A 12,236-nucleotide genomic window follows, 5' to 3' on the forward strand; every position below is an offset into this window, starting at 1 on the left:
AGAAGCCTCACCTTTATGTGAGGAAATATTCCCATCACCCCTCCTCCCTCCTCCAAAAAAGAAAAAGATCAGAGCAATAAAGACTTTGTTTAACTCTACTCTCTGGATAATGTCTTAGCCACCTAATTAGCCTACCCAGAATCAAAAGTTTTGTAGGTAACAACAGCTATTATTTTACAGTAAAATGTGAAACATGAAATGCCCGGATGGAAAATGCCTAGCCCAGAAACTTGCTAAGAAGGCTTTAGAAAAAAACTGGGTGTGGTACTCTTACACAAGCTCATACAGAAAAAGAGAAGGAATTTCAGGTTTGGTCAAGTGGTACAAGTTTAAAGTTTGGAATTTTAGATACTGTGTTTGGAAAAACATTCAGAATAGATTCATCATTACTACTCTTTTGGTGGTAAATATTATCTCAGTAACATAGGAAATTGCAATCCCACAACTACAAAGCATATTTTAAAAGGACAAGAAATCCATACACATTTCTTATGTAAAAAGAACTTACAGGCTTAGAGTTACAAAAGCTGGGACATTTGAAATAATTTAGTAGTACTCCTTACTTCTCCTCCCATCACACAGATGAAGACACTGAGGCCCTGGAAAGATGATGGGACTAGCCCAGTCACACAACTGGTAAGAATGATTTACTTAGCATTTCTGTATCCTGAAGCATTAGGACTGAGGAAGGCCAATGGATGATATACTCAATACTAGTACTTAAAAGGATAAATCATATAATCACTAAGGGGACTCCTCCCTCCACCAATGCAGATTTACAAACCCTTTATATATCTTAAGGCTTCCTGAATTACTATATTCAAAAAATACTCATCACCTGGTAGTCAAGTAGGAATAAACCTTTCTGAATGTTAAGCTGATCCTTAAACATGAGACATGTAACTTGCCACAGAACCCATATTCAATACCATTCTGGCTTATAAGATGTTTTAGCTCATGCTACTTTGGTAGAGCCTTCAATAATAATCAATGACTGATATTTAACACAAGTCTTTACAGTTTGTAAAGTACTTTACATGGGTTACATCATTTGAACCTCACAAAAAAACCTGTGAGGTAAGTGCTACAGGCATAATCCCCATTTTACAGAGACATTAACTGAGGTTCAGAGAGGTTAAATGACTTGCCCATGGTCCCATGGTCAAGTGTGAAAGGAAGAATTTAAACTCCGGTCTTTCTGACTCCAAGTCCAGCATTCTATCTACTATGCAACACTGCCCCTCTTCAAAAATTCTAGGCCATTTTCATGACATAAAGGGACAGAGTAGGATGTTTATGATGGCAAAGAATATTGTTGTTCATTATTTGTAAGGTAATAATAAAGTCTATCTTAATCTTATATCTGTTTAGTTTTCAAAAAATATGTTCACATCTAACCTCATTTTCTCCTCATACTATGGCATTGTGATGGGGGGAGGTAGTGGGGGAGAGGGGAGAGGGAGAGAGAAAGAGAATTAGTTTAAAAACCTGAGTTCAAGTTCCAGTCCTGCCACTTACTGATATGACTGTGACCAATCACTTAAGACTTCCAAGCCCTTATTTCTTCATCTGTAAAACGAAGATAATAATTGTGCTATTTACTTTACAGGGCTGTTGAGGACAAATGTCATAACTATGTACCAAAATCAGTGATTAATGACACCTCTATGAGGTAGTTTGGGCACATATAATGTCCCACTTTAGAGTCTGTAAGAGATTGTAAGTTTCTGTGTAGCCAAAAAAACACTGGATTAGGAAGGAGACCAAGACTGCCATCCTCAATTCTGTTACTAAACAAACTACATGGCTAAAGGCAATTCACAATCTCTCGGTGTCTCAGTTTTCATGTCTGTGAAATGGTAATAAAAATAGCTAAACTAGCTAGTATTAATATAGAATTTAAGGTTTGCAAGTGCTATACATAAGGTAACTCATTTGTTCAACAACTTTGTGAGAGGTGTTATTATTAACTTCATTTTATTAAACTCTTCCTACTTCACAACCTTGAGAGAATCAAATTTGATAACAAGCATAAACCAACTTTGAAAAATACAAAGCCCCTCATAAACATATTACCTCTGAATCAATGATATCAAAGGCCATAAACAAGCAATGTGCTTTAAGAATTGAAAAAAGAATACTTCTTGGTATCTTAATTCATATGATAAAAACATAATGAGGCTAAGATGGACATTCCAAAAAACAGACAAAAGAATATAGACGACTTTAATTTTTGAAGGTCTTTGATTATCGATCATCTGATTTTTGGTCAGTTTTCAGTTTACCATAAAAAATCAACTCTGTAGCTACTGTAGAATAGCTACATTTTGCAGATGAAAAATTGTAATCATGAAATTTGGAGCTAGAAGTTACTTTAGAGATTATCTTGACTATCCTCCTCCTTTCTTACCAATGAAGAAATTGATGTGGAGGGCAATTAAGTAACTTGTCCATGACTTTCTGGACATTAGAGCAGAAATTCAAACTAAACCTCCTAACTCTACACCTCCTACTATTTCTGCTATGTAACATGGCAACAAAGAGAATGAAAAAAAAAAGCCACAGATAATATGACACATGAAGTATAGATGGTCAATGCAAGAAAGGTACAAGAAGAGAATATCTGGTTCCTGATAGATTTGTCACATACAGAAGATTCAAGCCAGAGTGTTCATATTAGCCCTGACAGGGATTTCTGCAACAGCCTTGGACAGGTCTTTGATTCTCTCTAGAGAATCTTCAACTGTTTCATTTATGACACAGGCAAAGTACTTACAGTGGCATTGGGAGGTTTATTTGGAGTTCGAAAGTGTTTTGAAGATGAACAAAGTAATAATAATGATAACGAAAGATTATTTCTGGCCACCTCCCCTATGATGGTCAGGAAATGGATCTCAGGCTGCTGTGATGGGACTGTCCCATTTCAGCCAACTAAATATGAAACCACTTAAAAGGGGGTGGGAGGGTGGGAAAGGAAAAGAGAGCAGATGAGGGTGGGAAAACTTACCTCTGATGTCACAATCCCACGACTCAATAGTGACTAGCCTCCCATAAAGTTATAGAGTAGAAGAAGAAAAAATAAGCACCAGAGCCACTAAAGTGCTTGGTGTCTTCAAGAAGGATGATAAAGAGATTCTAAATTGAGTCTGAGTTGATTTTAATTAAGTTAAAGCTAAATTAAAATGCAGTAGCCTTAAAGGATTTTTTTAAAGTTCACAATTAGGCTGTGGGCATCTGAAGATGAGATTTTAAGGTAATAACATTTCTTAGGTATTTTAAGATATTTTTGATGGAAAAAAACTTACAAAGGATATGTTCCTACTGTTGGTATGTACCATTTTCCTTCTACAGCTTGTTGAATAGCTAACTCATAGATCTTCTGGACTTAATGCTTGAAAACAAGCCAAATACAATAAGTAAGCTAAAGTTAGGAATGAGAAGACAGAGCAATCACTTAATCTAAAGTGCATGCATTTTTATCTAGAAAAGTAACCCAATTACATTTTACTTTGTTGCTCTTAACTATGTTTATGAAACTTCTACTGTCCCTCTGAAGCCTGCAGATATATGTCAAAGTATGCTTAAGTATTATTTACTTGGCTGCAGGCCTAGAAACTGACAAAAATCAAAGGGTTAATATCAACAGTAATATCTTCAGAACTGAGAGGAATTCTGAGCGAAAGAGAAAGAGGCAAAAGGAAGTCTCTTGGAGTTTAGGGAACTCAGAGCACATTTGATGATACATAGTAATATCACAAGATTGAAAATGGAAATAATTAGAAAATTAGAAAGCTGTAAAACCTAGTGTTAAAATTCATCTCCAGATATAAGGCACAAAGAAAACCATTAGGAAAATGCGAAAAGAAAGTAGTAATAGCATTGTGATAAACATGAGAAATTTTTAAGCAAATAAAATGGAATGGATCCTTTGCTGACCTATTCTCCCAATCCAGTAACTTAAAAGAATCTACAAAACAACAATGGCAAGTGGACCCCAAAGAGTACAGAGGAGAGAAAACATGTTTAAAACCCAGGAGAAAATGTAAAAAATGTCTCGGGCAGTTTTTCCAACAAATCAAACTAGGAAGCCAGAGGCAAATCAAGCCAGAAGCCACATTTCAGTTTCTTTGCTCTAATCCAATCTTTTCCAAATACACCAATGAAATAATACCAAGATTATCCCTTGTCTCTGGGCCAGTGTTCTTGTAGTTAAAGCCTCTCGCCATTAATGGAATCTTTTTTGAGACTGGGGAGCAGAGTACTGCTCTTTTTAGGTGGTGAGACTGCAACATTGGTATCTAGGGTTTCAGCTGCAGAACATATGAACCAGCAAGCTGCCTTCCTGCTGCTATAAAAAAATGGAAGCCTGGAGGAGAGTAAAGCTGGGCTTCAGAACTAAAAGAAGCAGCATTTCAGTCTCTGGAAAGAAGAGGATTTAGAAGTCTGAAGAAAAAGCAAAATGTGTGCGTAGCATCATGGGAAAAGGACTGGACTTGGAATAGAAAAACTTGGGAGTCAAGAACCAATTCTGCCATCTAAAAAGTAGCTATGTGACCTCTTTCCATAGGAGAAGCTATATGAAAAAAAAATTGCTTCCATCTCAACCATTAAATGAGGGAGTACTGATCTATACTCATGTTCCTTCTACCTGGTTATATGGAATCATATGTAGGCTCTCAACTAAGCACCTTAAATTCTCTCATAAATTCACTGGATAAGAGAACTGAGAGCCCAAAAAGTCTTGATAAGCTAGAATATTAGGCCAAATCTTAGATGATGAAATTTAATTGGGATGAGTTCCTATACTTGGGATCCCCCAAAAATCCAATTTACATGTATAAGGTGAAGGGAATTATGGCTAGACAGTTTGTCTGAAAATGATATTAAGGATAAAAAGGACTGCAAGCTCAAAAGGAAATCAACAACAGCAGCCAAGAATGTTAACATGGCCATAAGCACCATCAAGATAGAACCAATATCCAAAGAATATTGCTACTTTACTCTGCCCTGGTCAGAAGGGCCACATTTTAGGAAGAGCATTAATAAGCAAGAGTTTTAACTAAAGAAGCATAATCAAGATGGAGAAGGGTTTCATGATCATGATATATGAAGTCTGGGGAAAGGAAGTAGGAATGTTTAGCCCAAAGAACAGAAGTACATAGAGAAGACACAATAGTTATCTCTAAGTATTTGAAGGACTATCACACTGAGGCAGACCCAGGAGCAATAGGTAGAAGCTAAAGATAAACAAATGTAGGCTTAATGTCATTAAAAAAAAAAAACTTTTTAACAACTAGAGCTGTCCAAAGATGGAACAGGCTGCCTCAAGGAGTAATGGGCTCCTTCCAGGTTAAAATGGGCAAGCAAAGGATGGTTGATCACTTGTTAGTTATACTGTTGAGGGGATTACTGTCTGGGACAGGTTGGATTAGACGGTTTCTAAGATCCCTAACTCCAAAATTCTCTTAACAATGACCTTTAATCATCATAAATGATCAGGTATTTATTTAAAAAATAAAATCCTAGATCAAAGATATTAGAAGCTATAATAAATTTAGAGATTATATAATCCAACTCTCTCACTTTACATTTATTGAGAGCTGGAAAAAATCCTAGAGGCCATCAAACCCAACCCTTTCATTTTACAGACAACTGAAAAGAGAGGCACAGGTTAAGTGACTTGCCCAAGGTCATATACTAATGTCTGAGGAGGGATTTGAATGCACACACACACACACACACACACACACACAAACATATAGATCTGGAACAGTGGAAAGAGAAGCAGCCTTGGGAATAAGTGGTTCAAGGCTGACTTCTAGTCATGTGACCCTGGGCAAGTCCTTAATCTCTCCCATTTTTCACCCCCACCTCCCTTCTACGAATTACAGAGAAGGTATCAATCTTTACTGGTAGAGAAAGTTTCTTACTTTTATCAGGGTAGGGGGAGTTCCCTAAATTAATGAAATCATAGGTTTTGTAAAAAACAAAATTTATCACACAAAAAAAATCAATCACAGGGCTAACACTGCAAGAGACCTTCAAGGCACCTATCTTAACTTTCCTTATTTACAGATGAGTAAACTGAGGCTCAGAGAACAAGTCACATGACTAGTAAATCGAAGACCGATTCCAAAAGGTGATTTTTTTCCACATCATATTATTACTTAAAATTTTCTCAGTTCTTGAATTTTAAGTTGATGTAAAAAATTGACTTCATTGAAAAATTCTGAATTTGAAGCAAAATCAGTGGCAAAAGCTACTCAGGAGACCATTTTACCATCATATAGATTTTTAAGTAAGAGAAGAACCTACAAGTTTTGATTACAGGTGTGCCAAACCCTCCTTAAAGGATAAGCCAAACAGATTTGAAAGAAGCTTTGAACATTAAATATACACTAGCTTGCTGCTGTAGCAATGAAGGTTTGTGATACAAAATAAGGTTTCTAAATCTTGTTATAAAACATCTATCATGAAATGATTGACACTCTGCTTGAAACCCCTTTTAAGGCAACAGATGAGCTCCTCTATCAGCCTTGTGAGTTCTTTATTTCGACGTCACTACTCTGGACCTTGCACAGTTCTGTCAGACTCCATGTAAGGTAGAAAAGGGGACAAAGTAATTGAGAAGTCTGCCTCCTATTGGTTGGGATAGTGTTTAGTGTCAGATGAAAACAGCTTTCTGGTGAAAAGTTAGCCAATTGTGAAGAACCAAATGGGCAACAGGAAAAAAGGGAAGGAAAAAAGTCCAAGGTTTACATGTGAAATTTTATATTAAACAAATTTTGAGGCCTTTAACAGATATTTGTGAACCTTTTAACATTATTTACAATTGTGGTTCTTAATTTGTGGGCCCCCTGGCCAATCTGGTGAAGTCTATGGACTTTTTCTCAGAACAAATGTTTTCATAGACTTCCCTGATTAAGAATCCTTGATTTACAAATAGCTTAGGCCATCAACTTGGAACTTAAGCATTTGGACTTTGTTAGAAATCTTGCTTTAGAAACTAGTATTGACCTGTAGAGACTCACTGAAACTTTTAAGCCTAGTACTCCATCATACACTGAGAAACAGAAGGAAGAATAACAAGGGTCTCCCTCCTTCTGGAGGAAATATCTCACCTCATGAGGTCCAGCTAAGGCACCAGAACATATAGGCCAAGAATAAATGACAGAGAGAATGAAATGTTTCTGGGGAAGTTTTAAAAAACTGATGATCTGAGGCTCATTAGCTTCTGTAAGAGCTTTATCATCAGCTACATACAAGAATTCAAAGGCAAAAGACCCATCAGCAGCACAGTAACAAAACAATGACTCTTCAACAAAATGCATGCAGATCCTAAAACACAACAGGACACATAGAAACATCCTGGGATTCTTCCTAGAAATGGAAGACCACTGTAGATGGCAGATTCAAATTCCAATTTATTCAGAGTTCATCTACTCTAGCACACTTTCTCAACCTGTTAAATTTTTCAAAATTTTTTCTTAATAACAGAGGGCCTGCTTTTTATTCAAGAATTGGGGTTTCCAACTTAAACTGAATATATACATTTAGTTTTACCAACCATTAAGTGATCAAGAGAAATCTTTTTTTCCTTTTTTATGGTTTTGGTTGTGATAGTCTTGATTAGTCATCATGTAAGGGCCATTCAGAACTCTGCTTTAAATATGTGCTTAGATATACAGTAATGTCTGCTACTTAAGAAAACAATCATTCCATATATGTAAATAATATATATAAAAATAACTTGTATAATAAAGGGGTACAGTTAAGCTAAGACATCTCAGGTGCCTTCAGTCACCTCACATATTCCTATAAGGTCCCTGACTAGAAAGACAAATATTTAACAAGATATCTTGAAGACTTAAGTTAAATTTTCACTCACTGGAAATTCTCTAGCTACTTTCCTAATCAATAGGTTCCTTGACCAAAACAAATACACTTAGAATGAACACTGTGAGGACAAAAAATGGCTTCTATAGATGAATCCTGCCAAGGCCTAGGAATTTAAATGATGGAACACTGAAACTGCCATGAACCTGTTGATTTTCTCTGATCCTCATGAAGACTTAGCTTAGAATAGGGGGAGGAGAGGTGGAAGGACAAAAGAAGATACAAGATATGTGGGCAAATTCCTCCAACAAGGGTTTTTCTTTTCTCCCTGGCACAAAGTTTCAAGAAAAACTTTCTTTGTAACATGAAAACTGTCATTTTCCTAATTAAATTCAAACAATAAAGTTCGTCCAGTGAGCAAAGCACAGTAGACCCTACAGAGACTGGATAAGGTCCAAGGTGCCTGATTTTTACAGCAGCTTTTCCCTCAGTACCCAAATGTTAGAGAGAGAAGAGTGAAATATCCCTTTCTCAGAACTATGGGAGTAGAAACACAGAAGCAAAACAACTGCATGATCACATGGTTTGATGGGGATATGACTGGAGATATAGACTCTAAGCAATCACCCTAGTACAAATACAAATAATATGGAAATAGGTCTTGATCAATGACACATGTAAAACTCACTGGAACTGCTCACTGGCTATGGGAGAGGGGAGAAGGGGAGGGAAAGAACATGATTCACGTAATCATGGAAAAATTATCTTAATTAAATAAAATTTAAAAGCAAAAAACAAACAAACAAAAAAAGAAATACCCCTTTTCCCCTCCACCTCCAAACCATCCTAAAGAACTCTCAGCCCTTCTGAACTAGGCCAGAAGAGACTACTGGTGCTGCCTGCCAGACTGGTCACACCATCTCTTCTCCACACTGAAAAACTTATCCATTAACAGTTCTGAGAAATCAAAAGTCCTAGACCATCCAGAAATGCCTCTCCAAAAAGGCTTCCCTTTTCCTCTTCCTCAGCTCTTAGAAGACTATGTGTGGTGGTGTGCTAGGGGGATTTTGGGAGAGGAGGAAAAACACTTTCTATTCTTTAGGAAGAGACTTTTTCTGTATGGAGTGGGGAAGACTCCCAGTGAGAAAAGGGCTATCTGTTCATGTGTGTGAGAGGGAGTGTTTTCTTGGGGAAAGTCTCCCAGTGAGAAAGGGATGTATCTGTATGTAATGAGGTATACTGGGGTGGGGGATGTGCAGCAGCAGGAAGGGGGTATGTGGGGGGGGGGGACAAGGGGAATAGGTACAAAGAGATTATCCTGTTTCAGAATATAGATGTCTGTGTGGAGGCCTATTCTGTGAGAAAAGGGGTGTCTTGTGGTGGAATTTCCCCTGTAAAGAAAGGGGGAATCTATAGAGAAGTTGATCTGGGAAAAAAGGATTACCTAGAGTTCTCTTTTGGGGGTCTCCTGGAAAATGGAGACTTGTTTCCATGAGGAAATGGGTGCCTATATGTTTGGGCTGACCTAAGTATAGAGGCATCTTGAGTAAGGAGGTGTGTGGAAAGCCATGAAAAAGAGGATGGTCCTAGACAGCTACAGGCCTCCAATAAAGAAGGGATGTTAACCTTGGCAGCAGCTTTCCTAAGAGGGTGGGAATGTCTAAGGAACTATGAAAAAGGAAGTCTTTATGTGAGGGGGCCTTTGAGAAAGAGAATATTATATTTAGGGGCATCTGTGAGAAGATGGGAATATGGAAAGGGTTCCTATTATACAAAGAGATATCTCTGAGTGGGAGCCTTCTTTGTGGAAGGGGGTGTCCAGGTAGGTTGCCTTCCAGGGGAATCTTCTGTTTGAAAGTAGGTATTTATATATAAATGGTAGTGTCTTGAAGAGGAGTTTTAAGGAGTTCCAGGTATCTGGGTTGTCTTGTGGGGGCCCTGCCCTCTGAGGAAAGGGATGATCAAGTGTTGGGGAAACTGTCTGTAGGAGGTCTCCTATGAGAAAGTGAGTTTCTATGTGGAGGGAGGTTGGGTAGTGGATGCACAAGAGGTGGGTCCACGCCAAGGAGTTATCTGGTGGAGGATCTCCAGTGAGAGAAAGGCTGTCTTATAAGGAAGAGTCTGTGAGAGATGAAGTGCCTGTGTGTAGAAGAGGTTGTCTTGAGGGTCCATCCTCTGTGAGGGAGTCTCAGGTGTGTGGAGTATGCCTAATGGGAGGGCCTCTCCTATGAGAAAGGGGATGTCCAGGTGTAAAAGGGTTGTCATGTGTGACCATTCCATTGAGTATACGAGTAGAAGTTGTCTTGGGGGGGGTGATCTTTCATGTGAGGAAGAGGAAGTCCAGCTGTGTAAAGCTAACTTATTGGGGGGCCTCCTATGAAAAAGCACGCATCTTTTTTTAGGGGATACCTCCAGGGAAGAAGGGGATGTAAACATATGGGGTATCATGGGCTCTATATCTGTGATGAAAAGAGGTTTTTATGTTTGGAAAGGTCTCTTATAGGTGTTTCTTATGAAGATGGGGATGTATTGAGGGGTTTTTTGGGGGGTGCTCTCTTAAGAGGAAGAGAGTATCTTTTGGGCAGTTTCCTGTGGGGATGGGGGTTGTGATATGTGGGCAGGGTTGTCTTGTGGGGGAGGTGGTTTCCTAGGAGGATGGGAGTATCTATGTGAGCAGTTGTCGGTAGGAGGGGAGTTATCATGGAGGGTCTCTGGTGAGGACAGCTGTGTCCATGTGTTGAGGGCATCTTTTAGGAGAGGTCTCTTGTGAGGATGGAGGTTGGTAGTGTCTGCATGTGGGGCCTTTTTTAGAGGATGGGGTAGCCTGTTGTGGAGAGGTATCTTAGGGGAGGGGTCTCCTGGAAGGACAGGGATGAGGGGGTGTTGTATGTATGGAGAAGGTATCATGGGGTAGAGGGAGTCTCTTGTAAGGATGGTGGTATTTGCATGTGGAGGTTCTCTTCAGAGAATCATGAAGATGGAGTGGTCTGTTGTGGAGAAGTACCGAGGGGAAGTTTCCTGTGAAAATGGCAAGGCACTCCTGGGAATTCTAGTCTTTTTGCATGGGGGAGGGGTGTCTGTGAGTAGGTCTTAGTCTGAGGGTGTCTTGGGGGTGCGGTCATGTGAATGGGTCTCCCAGCCCATGTGTGTGTCTATGTGTGTGTGAATGTCTGTGGGTGGGTTTTCCCAGCGTGTGTATGGAGGTGGGGGGGGGGGGGCTATATCTATGAATAGGTTTTGCTCTATTTGTGTCTGGAACAGGCCCTGTGAGTGGGTTCTGGTCTATGTGTATGTCCTGGGGGTGGTCTGTGAGTGAGTCTCCCCAGCCCATGTGTGTGTCCAGGGGAGTGGGAGGAGGTGTTTTGTAAGTGGATTTCCCCAACTGGTGTGTGTGTGTGTGTGTGTGTGTGTGTTCTGGAGCAGGGGAGGGGAGTATCTGAGAATGGGTCTCTCCAGTCCGTGTAGGTTTGTATCTTGGGGGGTGAAGGGTGTCTGTAAGTAGATCTTGGTCTATGTGTGTCCTGAGAAAGGAGATAGGTCTGTGAGTGGGTTCTGGTCTGTGTATATGTCCTGGGGGTGGGGGGGGGGGGGGTGGCCTGTAAGTGGGTCTCCCCAGTCCATGTGTGTCCTGGGGGGGGTGGGGAAGGTCTATGAGTGGGTCCCCCACCCCACCGACGTCCCCCCTCCCCCGCCCCGGGCTGCAGTCAGCGGCGGTGGCGGCGGCAGCATTGGCCCCGCTGGCTGCCCGGCCCGGCCGGCCCCGCCCCACCTCCACAGCCCAGGCCGGGGAGAGGGTGGCTCTGGGCCGCCCGGAAAGCCCCCTGCGGGCGGCGGGTGGGGGGCGTGCGGCCTAGTGGGTCCAGGCTTACATAACGGGGTCGGGCCGGAGCCTCACCTGCCGTAGATGCCCTCGGTGATTCGGTTCCGCTTTAGGGGGCGGCGGAGTTTGCTGCAGTCCGCGTTCCGCCGCTTCATCCTCCTCCCGCTGGGGGGCCGGGAGCCCGAGCCGCTGCCGCTGCTGCCGCTGCCGCCGCTGCCGCCGCCGCCTCCTCCTCCTCCTCCGCCGCCGCCGCCGCCGCCGCCGGAGCTGAGCCCGAGCCGCCGCTCCCGGCGCCCGCCCGCCCCGCGCCGCCTCCGCCGCCGCCGCCGCCGCCGCTCCCGGCGCTCCGGGCCTGGACTCTACCCTGGGGCCGGTCACAGCCACGGAGCCAGCCCCCGGGGGGAGGGGGTGGGGACGGGGCCGGGGGCGGGGGCCGGGGAGGGGGGGCCTCGGAGCCTCCTCCGCCTTCGGAAACAAAGAAATGACAATTCCGGGGCCCGCCCGCCCCACGGCCAGCCGCCCTCCGGCCCCGCCTCCACCGCTCCGACCGACGTCGCGACTGACCAATTGGAGCAGCAGC

At 41.9% G+C, this 12,236-nt stretch overlaps 1 protein-coding gene across 3 annotated transcripts in view; it reads right to left on the minus strand.

Annotated features, from left to right (window-relative positions):
* The window catches only part of MACO1 (macoilin 1), a 78,216-nt gene extending 66,317 nt beyond the window's left edge, over positions 1–11,899 (minus strand). Inside the window, exon 1 of one of the 3 annotated variants that reach the window (XM_056795523.1) lies at positions 11,732–11,899. In XM_056795523.1, the coding sequence (XP_056651501.1) occupies positions 11,732–11,811 (80 nt within the window). In that variant the 5' untranslated portion in view covers positions 11,812–11,899. Of the gene's footprint in view, positions 1–2,776; positions 2,915–11,731 lie in introns of those variants that run through there. The other 2 variants (XM_056795524.1, XM_007491323.3) reach the window with 2 other exon arrangements.
* Positions 11,900–12,236: the final 337 nt, after the last annotated feature.

Source organism: Monodelphis domestica, chromosome 4 (genome assembly GCF_027887165.1).
Source record: "Monodelphis domestica isolate mMonDom1 chromosome 4, mMonDom1.pri, whole genome shotgun sequence".
Classification (NCBI taxonomy): domain Eukaryota; kingdom Metazoa; phylum Chordata; class Mammalia; order Didelphimorphia; family Didelphidae; genus Monodelphis; species Monodelphis domestica.